Below are 18,917 nucleotides of genomic sequence, written 5' to 3' on the forward strand. Positions count from 1 at the left end.
GTTCATGGGGTATAAATACATTTTTTTTTTAAGTCGGTGCTTTAGTGGACTAATGTTACAAGACTTGTGTGTGGAGTTTTGTCTACTAGGAGTACAGACGTGTCCTTACATACTGAGCTGACTATTCCAATTTACAGCACCTTTCGATGTGAACGTTCACATATCAGCACGTGTTTTAGTAAATATTAACAATTTCCCAGAACTTTTTGTCATTAATTTCCCAGTGGAGTATCAGAGGAATATCACACACAAAAGTTCTAGGAAGGCATGCCCCAAGCATAATATCCAAGAGATAGACAGACATGTCAGGAGGGCGGTCAGGTCCTCCTTAAAGGGATGAATTTTCCATTTTCCACACCCTTCGATACCCCAAGGAGGATGGTGCGGCTCTCCTGTAGACACGCCAGGACACAGGTTGGTAAATATTACTTTTATTCTAGGACACTCTGTGTTAATACAATAAATATACAAAACATCTGAACTACTCAGACATGCAACACAGAGTGGGAGCGCGGAGGTTTGTACAGGGCAATGGTTTATTTAACTGTGATGGGAGCGAAATATTAGTCATTTACAAAATATACAAACATCTTTCAGATAAATAAAATCCAAGCTTTACAATACAGAAATATTGGAGGGCGCCGACATTCCAGTGTTTAGATTGGATTGCGTTGATTACAGGCAACCCACCATTTGCCCCACAGCAGCCGTCCTGCCTACATAACCAGTGTTACTGGTTCCCAGGGTAGTGATTGTTAATGGCTCAAACACTGGCTTTATTTCCTACCTGGTGAGCGCCGCTGTGTGCAACCAGGGGGGCTGCTGTAATACATGTGGAGAATGAAAACATTCAGTGCAGAGAACAAAATCCTCCAATGCAAATGATGCGTCATTGATTCAACCAGTCAGTCGTGGATCGCAGAATGTAGGATTGGGTGGAAAGGTCCAAGATGTCATCTCAAGAAGGGAACCTCAGATATAGCTAGATGATCATGCGTTAATGGAAGGAGCACAGCAGATGACATAATATTGAACAATCAGTCATAATCCTTTTAGCCACAAAGCCAAAGTATAACATCATAAGTCACATTCAATCTAGACGTGAGCAAAAATAAAGATTCCAGTTATCCAGGTCCGACATCCAGTTTGGTTCCCCATGGCAGTCAGATGAAGGCAGTGCAAACTCCGGCTCCAGCAACATCCTGGGCATGATGTGGTGACATGGTGGCTGAGGCACCCAGGACGGCAGGCCGAGCATTGCCGGACCACATGTTCACTGCGCTGAACTGGCTGCCACATGGGACCAAACTGGACCCCGGACCAGGTACTTCAAGTCATTTCTTCATCTCTAATCTGTTCTCGTACCAGCCCATGACATTGTGCACAGGCCGCATTACAGGGGGGAGTCTCATAATTAACTTTGATGACACAACATAGCTGAAGCATTACCTTCAATACATGGGCCCCCTAGCCTCTTATTACCAAGTAGAACCATTTATTACCATGTAGAACCATTCAAGATCCATTAAAATAGGGGAATTTTAGGACATTGTCTAATGTGTCGCAAGAGTTAACTATGGGATAATCCCATACAAGAGGTCATTAAAGGGAAATTATACATTTTTAATTATTTTAATTAATTAAATTAATTAATATTAATTTATTTTTTCAACATTTGTCTGTCTACAGTGAGCCATTATAATGACTGGGAATTCCAATGCAAAACACATACAGAAGAATAAAATAAGGTTTGTGAGGGTGTTTGGCTGCAGAGTGGATTAACGCCCTATGGCGGGACAATACAACCGGCCACAGAAAGAAAGAAAAGGCTAATGCCGGCCACACGCCCCAAGAGGGCCGCCGGCCACACGCCCCAAGAGGGCCGCCGGCCACACGCCCCAAGAGGGCCTCCGGCCACACGCCCCAAGAGGGCCGCCGGCCACACGCCCCAAGAGGGCATACGCCCCTAGAGAGCCACAGGCCACACGCCCCAAAGACCTGTTGGCCATACACCTCAGATTGCTGCTGGTCCGGCAGCTGTCCACCAGGCAGCTATCTCACCTGACTTCCCCCATACAGTGCATGATTAGATGTACTTGTTTTCGTGAGGAAATAAACCATTACCAGACACCTCTATAGCCGGCTTTCTCTGCTGAGAACAAAATTATAGTTATATCTGCCATCACAGAAGAGTGCAAACCCCACAAAACACTACATAATTATAGATTAGGACACAGACAACTTAAAAGGGGTTGTCCAATTTCATATAGATTTGCTTGGCAATTTTTGGGATTCTCACACAAATGAATAGAGACATGCATGCACAGCCATTTCTACAGTCCCCTGGGGGGATTCATAAGTTTGCAGTAACACAGAATGACTGCAGACTTATTGATTTGGACTGGACAACCCCTATAAAGTGCGGTCTGCCTGTGTGAACAGGGTAATGATATTTGAGAATTGCTCATCTCCCTTGAGAACAAAACATTGGGTACGTGGAAATATAACATTCCCAATTACTTTTTGCTCCTGACGGGAAGAGGGAACGTCCGCCAAACGTCTCATACATAATAACTGGTTGGTCGATCCCGACAGATCGTCAGGTTAGACTAACCCAAGTCTAAAGAATACGGGACAATCATCTAGTCTGTACAGTCGGCTGAAGCCAAGTGGTTACACAGCAGATCAGTCTAATAAGATCGGTATAATTCAGACTATTCAGCACAGCATATAAACTAAGTCACCGGGCACAGCCAGCGCAGTTTGGGGGCTTTGTAGTGACTGACCCATGGATCGATGCTACTCACATTCACAAGTTGAATTCAGCTAAAACTATTGAGCAATGTGAAATCCAAAGTCATGTGTTTTCCCTGGAGGTCTGGGACTTTCTTATAGCGCCCCTCAGATCTGTGAACAATTGGGTAAGTTGGAAGTGGAACTTAAAGGGATATTTCCATCTCCAAGATTCTAAATAAGTAGTAGGTGTAATAATTTTAGTACATTTCTCCAAAAAGAAATATAGTATAGTTCTTCTGATTCACTACATTGTTTTCCTCATGTGCAGGCATTGCAGAAGCTTAGCTAACAATAGTTATGACCACTAAGAACTGTGTAACTGTCACTATATCAGTGGTCGCAACCATGGATACCTAAGCTACTGCAATGCCCTGTACATAAAATTAATAACGTAGCGAATCTGAAGAACTATACTACACTTCTAATTGGAGATATTTGCTATTAATATTACACCCACTACATATTGGGATAGGATCTTGGAGATGAGAATACCCCTTTAATGAGGTGAATTTGCAGCTTTTGCCTGACTGTCACTTTATTTAGGTTCACATTTCCCTTTAAACAACGCTAATGATGATTTCGACAGTGCAATGCCCATTAAATGCTCCCAATATCACTCCTATAGGGGATAGTTTAAAGTTGGGTATAAACTTAATGAAATACTCATGGCAGAGTGCACAGTTAATCCTACGTTGTTGCACATACTTTGCATAGTTGGTTAATGGGTTTGCAATGACCTAGAAAAATCTTATTACTGTGGGTGATTACAAAACTGGAAAAAATAAATAAGCAAAATAAAATTGTAACTTCATAAGAGTTCATGCATTCGTCATCACAGGGTCTATCCTGAATACACAGTGTGTGAGCCCTACCTCTGCAACACGACGGCGTTATACTGATGACATGGGAAGGTGTAATGCATTCCTCCTGCAGTGTACAGCCCAGGGAACGTACGTGATAAGGGAGGGCAGTGCGACAGTAACACTGCCTAGTGTTTTGGCTAGACCTGTAATGGATTCAGTGATCCTGAGCCCATCAGGCATCGGCCCCTAAATGTGCACGGCAGCTATACACACAATGTATAGTGTATACACCAAGGTGCAGCCCTCGCCGCCAACAATACACTGCACACGTGTAATGACCAGCACCACCATCATCTAGTACTACAGCTGTACGTTCCCCCATGTTTCTTCCTGGTACTGCTCATATATAATACAAAATGCTGGAGCAAAGCGTTAACAGGATCTAACTCCAAACTAAAGGAGACCGATCATATCACATACTGGGGTTTCAGTTACAGCTATAGGACCTATACACATCACTGTAAATAATACAATTTAGGGTTGAGGAAAACCCTATCCCTGGGTTGTACCCATCTCCTTCTATAAATGAAGGAACTGCCTGAATCTAAAGCTCAACTTTACATTGTATGGGTCCCATTAATAATGTAGTGTCTTTCCCCGAGGGCTGCCACAGACGTTTAGATTCCTGCCGGATGACTAGGCTTCCCGGTATACATAGGTTGGCAGACGCCGCTGGCACTGCTCATCTCCCTTGTGCCATTACTCAGCCTCATGTATTGTAGCCTGGGAAATCCTCATCTTTACGTTCTCCTAACTATATGTCCAGCTTTAGGGACATTCAGCTCAGAAAGGAGTTTACTGACAGACGTAACGTTTGCGAGGGCGGCTGTACCTTGTACTCCCAGTTTTTTTGCCTGGAAATATCTGCACGTGTAAGGTGTCCTACCATAGCTGCTCTTTCAGCTGAAGACTAGCCCTGCACATATGTCAGATTAGTCATTTATTGGAATCCCCCTTCATCCAGGATACAAGTCTAAAACTGGCTATTCACATGTGACAGCTATCCTGCTCAACTCCCCCAGTACAAATGATTGTTTGGTTTGGAAAGGCATTAGTGTGTTTCCAATGGGGAAAGCGGATAATGTTGCTGACAGACCCCTCTGGCGGTGGCATGTCTCCTAGAGGACAACAGGACCAGGGTGTTTAGATGCAGACTGCCTGATCCTCACCTTACCCGACAACATCTGTAGGGGAAACGTCAGGAGACCTCCCCAACATTGATGCTGTAATGGTGGATTCACTAGTAAAAATTTAAGGAGGCCTAGATGCTTTCCCTGAAAAATATAAAATGACAGGTTATAGGCACTAGATACTGTGATGGGACGTTAATCCAGGGAACTAGTCTGATTGCCATTCGTGGAGTCAGGAAGGAATTGTTCCCCTTTATGGAGCTCTTAGTGTCTGCCCCATGGGGTTTTTGTCTTCCTTTGGATCAACATGTTAGGGTATAGGTTGAATTAGAAGGACTTAAGTCTATCTTCAACCTTAAGAACTCAAACTATACACATCGGATGGTCGGCCAATCCTGCTCTTATCAATGGTTAGAGTGACCTTTAAAGTCTAGGATATTCTCTGCATTAGGCCGCACACTCCGGTGCCGAGTGGGTATTGATGCAAGTGTGACCCTGGCCTTATAACGCAATGATTGAAAAAAAGGGGAAAAAAGCCTAATGCAATTATAACAGCCTTATCAAGCACAGCCTGCTGACACGGGAATCCAGAAAGTCTGACACCAGCATCAGGGTGCCCGGCGGGGTCTGCACTGCTAATATAGTAATTGTACAATCAGAAACAGTCTTGGCTGCCAGTATAGACAGTTTCAATATGTAAAAGCAGGAAAAATTTACTTTTTTACTTAAAAAAATCAAAGCAAAAGAACAATGCACTGCATTAAATAACAAAAACCACAAAATAGAGATGAGACGTCACAAACACACAAAAACACAAAGGCTATGAAGAAAGCCAGCACAAACACTGATACAGCGCCCTTTCTTCTCGTCAGCCCTAATGGCTAGCCTCAACCACAGACCATGCAAAAGTACACACCAATCCTGCGGAGGTACGCTGGGACTGAATACCAACCCTGCAATGCAGGGTTAAACACCATTTCCGCTTCACATCTATGGACTATATATCAGATGACGGTACCATTTGTGCTTTGTCAGTAAAAATTCACATTAAAAAGAAAACCCCAGGGCACTAACTACTTACTATGTGTAGGTTATGGATGGTCGTCCCCGGCTCGACTACTACCCGAGCGAGCACTTCTACAGATTGAGATTAAGAGGCTAAATACCAACAAAAAGTGTATCAGAAAATACCTACAAATGTGCGTTCAGAGTCAGCAAATACCTTCTGCACTTAGGACCTGAAGACGACTGCAATCTAGTTACGCCATAGTCACACTACAGATACCCACCACTTATCTAGACGGGTTTGGGTCGGAGAGTTCTGCGCTCGGGGCGGGGAGGAAACAGGAGTGTACAAGAGCTCCAGTAACAGCATCATTATTTTCACCATGCACAACCAATAGGTCCATAACCTGCCCGGAGAACCTTTGTGTTTTTTTTTTTTTATTCCTGGCATAGCATGGGCTAAAATGTAACAGATACACATGGCAAGTGCAATTTAAAGTCTTTAGTGGGTGTTGCAAACACAGCTGGAGGAAAAGAGCGTGAATGAAGAGAGATGACGGTGGTGATGGTTGCCTTCAGCAGGAGCTTTTACATCTGGTTACCCTTGAATGCATTCTGAGCAGCGCTGCTGGCAGCTGTGGAGGCCGCATTGGCTGCGGCAGTCTGCACCGTTTTGTTAGACATCACGCCTGTAGCAAACTCTTGCTGGGCCTTCTCAAAGCTGGCACCCGTAGTCCGGTACAGTCCATGCACCTGGAAGACACGACCGAGACACGAGGGACAAAATAAGGACATTACTCTGCATAAGTAGATCCAGAAAATCAGCAAATATGCTCATAATCAGCATGTGCAGGGCAAGTGTGTTCTTGGGTCCTTACTACGCAACGGTCAAAGGGAAACGCTGCCTCATATCTTAGTATTCATAGAGAAGAAATGAGAAAATCTGCTGAGCGGGAAAAGAGCAGAAAAAGCCGATCTAGGTAGGCTCTAGAAGTAATGGAGTTGTAATAAGAAATAATAATAATATATTATTATAACACTACCATTTCCACATCTTACCTTTTTAAACATCGCTAGTGATACTACTGCGGAACCTGTGAAAAGGGCGGCAATCAGAATCATCATGATCCCCACGGGAATATTATCATTGAGAGCAGTTAGTGCAGAAATCCAACCGCTGCAAAACACAAAGTCGATGATTAGGCCGATAGTCGCCACATTACGCCCACCAGAAAGGACACTGCTGTATTGGACATTATTGATCTGCTCGCTAACCACGGCAAATCTGATGAATAGAGAAGTAAATAAGCACATTAGGAATACAATGTGCTGCAATTCTCCCCAAGTACACTAATATTACACAGGTCAATACTAGCTATCTGAACGCTTTGCATCACATATAGAAGGAAAAGCTCCAAAAGTTAATAATAATAATAATAATAATAATAATAAAAGTTATCCGGCATTTGAGGTTTTCCATTAGTGAATTGTCTGTTCATTATGAGCTTGACGACGTTACAGTGAGTATGTGATCAGTATTGGGCTGGGGGTGGTCCGGCACTGGGCACCCTCACATCAGCTGCTTTCAGCACTGGTAGCAGCTGGTGGTAAACAGAGCCGGGACGTGGTGTAGTGTCCGTTCTCGACACTACATAGTCCATACGCTGTGCTGGATTGGCTGCATACACTTTTTACATCTTGTTGCTGCTCCAGCGTATACCAGTTGATCAATGAGAGGTCTCGAGTGTCAGACCCACTCCATCTGATACTGACAATTAGTGTGAACTACAAATAAAGTTACTTACCTATTTCCCCATCCTTTAAACCCTGCCGCCTGTAGAACGTGCACGGCGAACTGACAGATGTACACAAAGAAGAATACGAAGAACCTGAAGGAACTGTCGCTCCTGTAAAGACGAGCACCGATGTGAGGATCAGAGCAACAAGAAATCAAGAGAAAGAGAAAAAAACAACTCCAAATAAATAGTGCATAGAAGAGAACGTGATAATCCTGAGAAATTCCACCTCCTGTCTGCACGCTCTTCCAGAATGCCTTCTATTAGCACCCAGCCACAGTAAGAAACAGACTGTACTCATACCCCGGGTGCATTCACATGTACAGTGCAAACAGTGATTGTCAACCCACATTAACTCAACAGAGGTGATAAAAATGATGTCAACTTTGCTTTATATACAGAAACAAACAGTAGAATAACTGTGTACCACTTGGAATAGGCCTTTAAAGGGAACCTGTCACCCCCAAAATCAAAGATGAGCTAAGCCCACCGGCATCAGGGGCTTATCTACAGCATTCTGTAATGCTGTAGATAAGCCCCCGATGTATCCTGAAAGATGAGAAAAAGAGGTTAGATTATACTCACCTGGGGCGGCGGTCCAGTCCGATGGGCGTCACGGTCCGGGGCCTTCCATCTTCATAGGATGACGTTCTCCTCTTGTCTTCACGCTGCGGCTCCGGCACAGGCGTACTTTGTCTGCCCTGTTGTGGGCAAAGCAAAGTACTGCAGTGCGCAGGCGCCTGGGCCTCTCTGACCTTTCCCGGCGCCTGCGCACTGCAGTACTTTGCTCTGCCCTCAACAGTGCAGACAAAGTACGCCCGTCCCGGAGCATGAGGACAAGAAGAGGACATCATCGTAAGAAGATGGGAGGCCCCGGACCGCGACGCCCATCGGACCGGACAGCAGTGGGGACCGCCCCTGGGTGAGTATAATATAACCTTTATTTCTCATCTTTCATGATACATCGGGGGCTTATCTACAGCATTACAGAATGCTGTAGATAAGCCCCTGATGCTGGTGGGCTTAGCTCCTCTTCGATTTTGGGGGTGGCAGGTTTCCATTAAAAGCAGGACTGTGGAGTCCGAGTCAGAGTCGTGGAGTCGGAGTCATGGAAATTGAGGAGTCAGAGGTGTGGCTTACTGGCTCCACAGCCCTGTTTAAAAGGGTTGCCTCTGGTGCTGGGACCATTCCAGCGTCGGGTTTAGCGGGACATTATTATGCCACTTGATCCCTGTAGCCAATCAGCAGATCTCACTTCCTTCGGACAAACAGACATCTGGAAGAAGCGAGAGCTGCGGCTGGATTGTAAGGAAGTGGGAGTGGAGTGGTCCCCGACTAACTGCCGGGATCGTGTGGCACAATACCGTCACGCGAGATTCAGCATCGCCATTGCTGGAACTGGAGCAGAGTATAAGGCGTTTTTATCCTACGTGGGGGAACATAACAATTGAGAGAGAGGGATATCAGCGTAGCGGACCACCCTGTTACTATGGCGGCCTATTGGTGACGTAGAATGAGGCACCATTTCAGCGCCCAGGACACAACCTGCATATTCTGATCCAATAAGCTGCATTTACTAAACAGGACAAGTGCTTTACGCTTAGCAGAATTTACAGCCCATATTAACAAGCCGGAAACTGCTCAGTTATTGAATATATTCTGCTATATATGCAAAATCTAACGCTTTATATACATGGATTTGTGCCATGTGATAAAGGAAGAAAATGTATACAGTTCCCAAGCCAAGAAAAAAAAAAAAATGTGTTTTCGCTTTGAAGCCAGTCTGTCTGCGGTATGGGCAGAACTGGAAATCATCTACTAATGCTGAGCACAAGATTTACAACCGATTTATGGAAAGGAGTTCACAGGAGACTACAGACCTGTCTATAATGAAAGTTTAGACAAAAATTGCATTTTTTTCCCCAGACTTTTCAAATATAAATACCAAACCGTACAGAAGTACCGTACCTTGGGAAAAAAGTATTGACAAACGTGACTATATAAAGAACACTGAAACAGAATAGGGAATAAATGGAAAGTACGATAAGAGGGTTAAAAAAAAAAAAAAAAAAAAGCTGCACCCAGGCAATACATGTAGAATAAGTAAATACAGTGGCTTGTGAAAGTATTCAACCCCTTGGGTATTTACCTATTTTGTTACATTACGACCTTTGTTTACATAATATACAATTTGTTTGTGCTGCATCAGCACTAATTAGTCTAAGTTGGTGAAGTGAGAAACATATAGGCATTTATTACATTTATAGGATCAAATAATGAAAAATTGGCATGTGCATATGTATTCACCCCTTTAGCTAGGAAGCCCCTAAAAATTTCTGGTGCAAGCAATTACTTTCATAAGTCACATGCTTAGTGAGAGGAAGTCCACCTGAGTGCAATCTAAGTGTCACATGGTCTGTCAGTATATACACACTTTACCTTTTCTGAAAGGCCACAGAGGCTGCAACACCACCCTTAGTGACGGAGCCACATTTTTAAATCTGACCAGTGTCACTTTATTTGGTAATAACTCTGGAACGCTTCAACAAATCCCAGTGATTTTGAGATTGTTTTTTCGTGACACATTATACTTTATGATAATAGTAAGTTTAGGTCGATATATTTTGTGCTTATTTATAAAAAATATCCAAATTTGAGAAAAATGGTAAAAAATTAGCAATTTCTAAAAATTTTGAATGATCATCCCTTTAAGCTAGATAGTCATACCAGAGCGAAACATTAATAAATTACATTTCCCTCATGTCGGCTTTACATCGGCACCGTTTGTAAAATGTTCTTTTATTTTTGTTAGCATTTTATGAGGTTTAAAAATGTAGCAGTAATTTTTAATTTTTTCTAGGAAATATACAAATTTTTTTTGGACCTATCCAGGTATGAAGTGCCTTTAGGAGTCCCACATATTGGGGAAACCCCCAAAAGTTATACCATTTTAAAAAACAGCACTCCCTGAAATATTGAAAACTGCAGTCAGATAGTTAATTAACCCTTCAGGAGATTTTCAGGAATTAATGCAAAGTGGCATGACAGAAATGAAAAAGTGTATTTTTACCACCTAAATGTTGCTAACTTCTGAACAGGTTACAAAAGCTGGCAGATTGTAAGGCTGCTATTTGGTCATGAATTGCTATGGCAAACATCAGGACCACACAATCATGATCTGAGAGCACCATCTGGGATAAAGCGGAAGCCCCCACACTCTGTTAACCATTTACATGATATAGTCACTATTGACAGCAGCATCTAAGGGGTTAAACAGATTTGGACGGTGCAAACACTGATCGTGGCTGATGCAGCAAGTTGTCGGCTATAGTGAACAGCCGACAGCTGCTGGATTGTCACCTGTATGGGGAGGCTATTCTCTTATATCTCAGGTCAGTTAAAAGACGTATTGGAGGTCATTAAGGGGTTAAGCAAGAGGCGCCACGGACCAAACAACACCATGAAGAGCAAGGAGATCTCCAAACAAGTCAGAGGCAAAGTTGCTGAGAAATACAAGTCTGGGTTGGGTTATAAAATATTATATATATATATATATATATATATATATATATATATATATATATATAATCTCCCAATCTCTAATGATCCCCCGCAACCCCATCAAATGCATTATCATCAGATGGAAAGAACATGGTACCACAACAAACCTGCCAAGAGGGGACCACCCACCAAAACTCAGCCCAGGCAAGGAAGGCATTAATCAGAGAGGCAGCACAGTGACCAAAGGAAATCCTTAATGAGCTGCAAAGTTCCAAAGCAGAGACTGGAGTATCTGTCCATGCATATTAAACTGTACACATAGACGTGGCCTTTAAGAAAGAGTGGGCAGAAAGAAGCCTTTACTTACACATAAAAATTGTAAAGCTCATTTTGAGTTTGGCAAAAGACACGTGGGAGACTCCCTAAATGTATGGAGGAAGGTGCTGTGGTCAGATGAGACCAAAATTGAACCTTTTAACCACCAAGTAAATGTTATGCCAAGCCAAAACAGCTCATCACCCCAAGAAGACCATCCCTACAGTGAAACATGGTGGTAACAGCATCAAGCTGTGGGAATATTTTTCAACAGCAGGGACAGGGAAAATGGTCAGAGTCGAGGGGAAGATGGATGGGGTGAAATACAGGAATAATCTTGAGCCAAGCCTGTTTCAGTCTGTCAGTGATTTGATACTAGGACAACGGTTCACCTTCCAACAAGACAATGACCCAAAGCATACTACTAAAGCAACACTCGATTGGTTTAAGGGGTAAATGTTTTGAAGTGGCCTAGTCAAAGCTCAGACCCTTAATCCAATTGAGAATCTGTAGTCAGACTTTAAGATTGCTGTTCACCAGAGCAAACCATCTAACTTGAAGGAGCTGGAGAAGTTTTGCCTTGAGCAGGAGAAACAAATCCCAGTGGAAAGCTCAAAGCGACTTATCCAAAGTGACTTGCCGCTGTAATTGCTGCAAAAGGAGGCTCTACAAAGTACTGACTTCAGGGGGTGAATAGTTATGCACACTAAAGTTTTCAGCCATTTTGTCCCATTTGTTGTTTGCTTCACAAAAAACAACAACTGTTCACAGTTGTAGGCATGTTCTTTACATGAACTGATATAAACCTAGCCAGTGATTGTTATTGTGACATGAGGTCTGCAACTAAGGTAAAGCAAAGTCTAGCAGGCAACATCGAGAAAACAGATCATAGAATGGAAGCAAAAGGGTGAGCATTAAAGGAATTATCTTATCTTCTAATAAAGGCCTACAGTCACTATGTGCGTACCCCGATGCTGTCTCAATTCACAAGTATTGCCAGGGAAAGAGCGGGAAGTCATGTGGCTGCAAGTATGCGATTTGTATACTCCCGGTCACATTCCAACTAGTCGTACCTGGCTTGTCTTGATATAAGTGAATTGAGAGATGTAGAGCACGTCTGGTCGGCATGTGACTGCATGCCTGCAAATCTCATACTTGCAGTCACATGATCGCCCGCTGTCTCACTGGCAATACTGGTGAAGCCTACTGGGACAGAGAGTTTATGAAGAGTTACCAAAAGACTGGACAACTCCTTTAATTGTTGCCTTTATGCAGCATTTTTGTTATCTTGGATAAGCCCTTTAATAAGCAGCTGAAAATGCGACCTTACCTGAAAGCTCCATACAGTGGTCTGTACCAGCAAACAAAGGAGCATGGTGTGAATAGCAAAAACCACAGGATGGCCAATCCAAAGTCAACACCTCGACTTGTATCAATGCAGAACCACGCCAGACAGCCAAAGATATTTACAAAGAGGGTGACTGTATGGACTGCGGGGAAACAAGAAAGAGTCAACATTCAGGAAAGTAAAAACAGAAACTAACTACAGCTATGGGTGCCATCATGAAATTTTGCACCAAGGTGAAAGGTTAGTATAATCACAAAAAGAAAAAAAATAGCTAACGTTCCACTTGGGTCAAAACCGAGAGTCCTCAGTGGTTGATACCTTTTAATGGCTAACTGAAAAGATGGTAACAAATTGCAAGCTTTCAAGACTACTTAGGTCTCTTCATCAGGCATAGACTAATACAAATTCTGAAAAATCACATATTTATGCACAACATAGTATAGAAAAATGCCATAGATAAGACAGGTGACAGTTAAGCAGAACTACCATTATGTGAGTGATAAACAGTTGTGTCCATAAATATTGGAATAGTTCATAGATAAGGAGTATGAATGTTTTATTGTCCTCTGATTGGGGTCTGGTTCTGTTGTGATGCCCCCACACGGTCTGAGGAGCAAATTCCTTAGGCTACTTTCACACTAGCGTTAACTGCATTACGTCTCAAATCGTCTTTTTTCAGAAAAAACCCATCCTGCAAATTTTTTTGCAGGATGCGTTTTTTCCCCATAGACTTGTATTGGCGACGTATTGGCATACGTCGTGTCCGTCGTACGACGTATGCGTCGAAATTTGGCGACACGTCGGCGGCAAAAAACGTTGATTGTAACGTTTTTTGTCTCCGCCTAAAAAACGTGTCGCGACGCATCCTGCGGCATACGTCGTTGGCTACAATGGAAGCCTATGAGCGACGGATGCGTCAGGACACGTCGTACGACGCAATGCAGCGCTGCAATACGTTTTTTTTACACTGAGCATGCTCAGAAGAAGGATTTTGTTGCCAATTGGCCAGACACCCCCAAATCTATATAAATCTGGCCTGGGCCTTCAACCCCACATATGCCTGCAAGACCCAGAGAAGAGAAGAGGCCTGCAAACAAGACCCCAGCCAGCCACAAGACCCCAGCCAGCCACAAGACCCCAGCCACAAGACTCCAGCCACCATAGAGCCAGTGTGAGTATTGCAATTTTTGTGTGCATCTGTGTGCCTGTGCATTTCTGTGTGTATGAGGTACTGACTACAGCAAGAGCTTAAAACCTGAAGAGAACCAGAGGCCTGCCATCGTCCTGCACCAGCCAGTGCCATACTAGAGTCCAGATCCACCCTGATGCCAGCCACTGTGAAGACATGCAGCTCCAGCCAAAGGATTGTCAGCCTTTTTTACGTGTGTGTATGTGTGTGCGTATGCGTCTTCTGATTGGGTTCACCTTTCTGCCTTTGTCGTACATATGTGTATTTGCATAAAGCTTATGTGCGTGCGTGCGTGCGTGCGTGTATTTTTGTATGGCTGTGTGCTTTTGTAAGTATGTCTTCATGTGCCTGCACCTTATTATGCCTTTGCCAATCTTATGCCTGTTCATGTGGGAGGGTATGTGTCCACGTTCAGGATTTCATCAGGATTTGGTCAGGATTTTTCATCAGTATTTGTAAGCCAAAACCAGGAGTGGGTGTAAAATGCCGAAGTGGTGCATGTTTTTTTTATTATACTTTTCCTAATTGTTACACTTCTGGTTTTGGATTACAAAAACTGCTGGAAAATCCTGACCAAATCCTGATGCAATCCTGAACGTGGACACATACCAAGCATGTTAGTGCGCATCTTGTTGATTGCATGTGCATTTGTCCATGCCTTAGGGTACCGTCACACAGTGCAATTTTGATCGCTACGACGGTACGATTCGTGACGTTCTAGCGATATCGTTACGATATCGCAGTGTCTGATACGCAGCAGCGATCAGGGATCCTGCTGAGAATCGTACGTCGTAGCAGATCGTTTGGAACTTTCTTTCGTCGCTTGATCACCCGCTGACATCGCTGGATCGTTGTGTGTGACAGCGATCCAGCGATGCGTTCGCTGGTAACCAGGGTAAACATCGGGTAACTAAGCGCAGGGCCGCGCTTAGTAACCCGATGTTTACCGTGGTTACCAGCGTAAAAGTAAAAAAAAACAAACCGTACATGCTCACCATCTGATGTCCGTCCGGTCCCTTGCCGTCCGCTTCCCGCTCTGACTGTCTGCCGGCCGGAAAGTGAGAGCAGATCACAGCGGTGACGTCACCGCTGCACTCTGCTCTCACTGTACGGCCGGATCTGTCAGAGCAGGAAGCGGACGGCAAGGGACCGGACGGACATCAGATGGTGAGCATGTACGGTTTGTTTTTTTTTACTTTTACGCTGGTAACCACGGTAAACATCGGGTTACTAAGCACGGCCCTGCGCTTAGTTACCCGATGTTTACCCTGGTTACCCGGGGACTTCGGCATCGCTCCAGCGCCGTGATTGCAACGTGTGACCGCAGTCTACGACGCTGGAGCGATAATCATACGATCGCTGCGACGTCACGGATCGTGCCGTCGTAGCGATCAAAATTGCACTGTGTGACGGTACCCTTAATTGGTTAATTGCCTTTTCCTGATTTATTTACTTTGCCTTTTCCTGATGTATTTACTAAGTATAGTGGTCTGTGCAGCATGTGGTTTAAATGTGTTTTTTTTTTTTTTTATCGGATGTATTTTTGCAAAGTCTAGAGGTACCTTCACACGAAACGACTTTGTAACGATATCGCTAGCGATCCGTGACGTTGCAGCGTCCTCGCTAGCGATATCGTTTAGTTTGACACGCAGCAGCGATCAGGATCCTGCTGTGATGTCGCTGGTCGCTGAATAAAGTCCAGAACTTTATTTGGTCGTCCGATCGCCGTGTATCGTTGTGTTTGAAAGCAAAAGCAACGATACCAGCGATGTTTTACACTGGTAACCAGGGTAAACATCGGGTTACCAAGCGCAGGGCCGCGCTTAGTAACCCGATGTTTACCCTGGTTACCAGCATAAAAGTAAAAAAAACAAACAGTACATACTCACCTGCGCGTCCCCCAGCGTCTGCTTCCTGACACTTACTGAGCGCCGGCCCTAAAGTGAAAGTGAAAGCACAGCGGTGACGTCACCGCTGTGCTGTTAGGGCCGGAGCTCAGTCAGTGTCAGGAAGCAGACGCTGGGGGACGCGCAGGTGAGTACGTACTGTTTGTTTTTTTTACTTTTACGCTGGTAACCAGGGTAAACATCGGGTTACTAAGCGCGGCCCTGCGCTTAGCAACCCGATGTTTACCCTGGTTACCCGGGGACCTCGGCATCGTTGGTCGCTGGAGAGCGGTCTGTGTGACAGCTCCCCAGCGATCAAACAGCGACGCTGCAGCGATCGGCATCGTTGTCGCTATCGCTGCAGCGTCGCTTCGTGTGAAGGTACCTTAGTGGTCTGCAGCTTGTGGTTTGAACGTGTGAGCGTGTTTTTTTTTTTTTTTCTATTTCAAAGTGTTGATTTTATTATTACTGTTGAAACCATTCGCAGTTGATGTACTTGTATTTAAAATAAAGAGCATTTCTGCTCCTAATTGTGATAAGAAAAAAAAAAAGAGAGAAAAAAAAAAAGAAAATAATAAAATGTTTGTTAAAAAAATGTCCGTAGTATCATTTCAGAAAGGAAAATTTAAAACTGGTGTATGTACCAATGGTTACACATGCAATACAGAGTTGGTTGAGGGCTCTTTTTTTAATAAAGGTTACACTTAAAGGTTTTTTGGGGGAGGTGATTTTTGAAAATAAAATGTGGTAAATATATGTTTACATGGTGGGTTCACATTTAAAAATATTTTTTTTGGAACATGGAAATGAATGGTATAACGTGCACCTGTTTTTGGGTTTTGGTGTTCACCTTTAATGAACTTTTCTCACATCATTTTAGCAGGGTGTTTATTAAAACATTACCTAGTTCAGGGGGTGGTCTAACTATAAATCCATTATACTTATTATAGATACACCAGGGACCAGGTCCATAGCAGCCGCCTGTGTTCCATACCAGGACCAGCCCACCAGGCCAGCCCACCAGGACCACAGCCACAAATCTTGAAAAGTAAGTTTTGAAGACCCCAAATCTGCTACTTCAATGTGTAGAGCAGATTGCAAGTGTCTTTTTAACTTACAGAGACCCCAGGACCAGCCCACCAGGCCAGCCCACCAGGACCACAGCCACAAATCTTGAAAAGTAAGTTTTGAAGACCCCAAATCTGCTACTTCAATGTGTAGAGCAGATTGCAAGTGTTTTTTAACTTACAGAGACACCAGGACCACAGCTGCCGGCTTGCAACATCAACAATGTCCTCTTCTGACAGCCCTCCTCCACAGCAACAGCGTGTATCGGTAAGTTAACACAAAAAAATGTTGTTTTTTTTTAGTTTTTTTTAATTTACATTATTGTTGATCACTACATGCATAAATTATGTTTCAGCAGGAAGCTGAATCAGATGAGGAGCTGTCAGAAGGGGGCGAGACAGGTGGAGAGATGCAAGTGGAGGAGGAACCAAGTGTAAGTAGTGGTGAAACAGTTGCTTCACACATCACACTGCACCATACACAAAACAGATTTTCATACCTAACACAGAAAATATATGCCTACATTACTGAGAATTTGTTTCCTTTATTTCAGTCTCCTGCTGCTGCTGCTCCTGCTGCTGAAGGTTCTCCCAGACGCTCCCAGAGTCGGCGTAATCGTCGCCGCGGTCGGCCATCAGTGAGTTTTTTTTGTTGGGAGGGGTATTCTATTGGTACTTTAGTGTTTCAGTGTACTAATTTGTTTGTTTTTCTTCTTCTTTTTTTGCACAGGCTTCACAGCGTGCTCCCGCAGAGGAGTTCGATGATGACGATATAGACATAGACAGTCTCATCGAGGAGGTTCGCGAGCGGGAGCCGCTGTGGAACATGGCTGACCGCAAACATGCCGATACTAGTGTCACCCGCCGGCTCTGGGACGAAGTGTGTCGGAACATCTTTCCAAGGTGGGAGGACCTTCATCCACAGCAGAAGAGCAAACTATGTAAGTAATCACTTTTCAGTGATGTTTTGAGCTGACTGTAATGTATTGCATTTACCAATTTTTTTTTTTCTTTTCATTCTTGTCTTCACAGGTGGAAAGGTTAGGAAGCGGTGGCGGTCACTGAGGGATCGCTTTAAGAGGGAATTTAACAAGGAGATGCAGGCCCCGAGTGGCTCAGCAGGAAGGAAGAGGAGCAGATACAAACACGGCCCGGCCCTCTCCTTCCTGAGGCGAACCATGCTGAGCAGAGTGTAAGTATTCTACAGCCCACTAATAACCATGTTAACCTGTCTAACGTAGTTTGGTTTCAGTCAGGGCTTTTTCATATCAATATATTAATTTCTTTTGTTTTTTCTTTCACAGCACCTTCTCCAGCCACCGGGCACCTGCATCTTCCTCTGCACCCTCTGGAGCGATCCCTCCTGAGTCCGCCACCTTGGGCCACGTCGGTAGGCCCCACTCCACTGACCCCTCCTCTGACCCCTCGGTCCCCTCCACCTCATCTGCCCCAAGCAGTGGAGCATTATTGCAGCCTTCATTGCTCGCATCTGATGCTGAACAGATAGCGTTTCCTTTACCCCACCCCTTCGATCCTGCCACCTCGAGACCACCATTAGGTTCGTGGCGGCAGCGACAGAGGGGTCAGGAAAAGAGCTATGCTCTTACATCTGAATGCATCCTTCCAAAGCTCTTTCAAAATTTTGGGAGAGCAAGTGACTGCTGGTTTCAACATGGTGCAATCACGCATCAGTGAAACAAGCCATGAAACCAGCAGTCGCTTGGATAGGCTGCATTCAGATGTAAGTCAGTCTCCGGCCAATATTTTTTTTCAATCCATGCTCAGGAGCATGGAGAAGCTTTCTCTTCAGCAACAGATGCGGGTAATGAATACCTGCCATAATGCTCTAATGAAGGCCCTTAATGAAACAGAATCTACCCACACATCCAGTACAATCCCACCCCAGGCCCCATTTCCACACCATGCCCCACCCCAGGCCCCATTTCCACACCATACCCCCCATTACCAAACCCAGCCCCATTACCAAACCCAGCCCCAATCCCCACACCAGCACCATTACC

General features: G+C 44.3%; 1 protein-coding gene across 3 annotated transcripts in view; it reads right to left on the bottom strand.

Moving 5' to 3' along the window:
* Nucleotides 1-415: 415 nt before the first annotated feature.
* Nucleotides 416-18,917, bottom strand: part of SCAMP1 (secretory carrier membrane protein 1) — a 48,386-nt gene continuing 29,884 nt past the window's right edge. For 2 of the 3 annotated variants that reach the window (XM_077287029.1, XM_077287039.1), the window contains exons 6-9: nt 12,737-12,896; nt 7,600-7,701; nt 6,854-6,971; nt 416-6,547 (exon numbers count right to left, since the gene is read on the bottom strand). In XM_077287029.1, the coding sequence (XP_077143144.1) occupies nt 6,383-6,547; nt 6,854-6,971; nt 7,600-7,701; nt 12,737-12,896 (545 nt within the window). In that variant the 3' untranslated portion in view covers nt 416-6,382. The remainder of the gene's footprint in view (nt 6,548-6,853; nt 6,972-7,599; nt 7,702-12,736; nt 12,897-18,917) is intronic. The other variant, XR_013221470.1, reaches the window with a different exon arrangement.

Source organism: Ranitomeya variabilis, chromosome 1 (assembly GCF_051348905.1).
Source record: "Ranitomeya variabilis isolate aRanVar5 chromosome 1, aRanVar5.hap1, whole genome shotgun sequence".
In the NCBI taxonomy this organism is placed as follows: Eukaryota; Metazoa; Chordata; class Amphibia; order Anura; family Dendrobatidae; genus Ranitomeya; species Ranitomeya variabilis.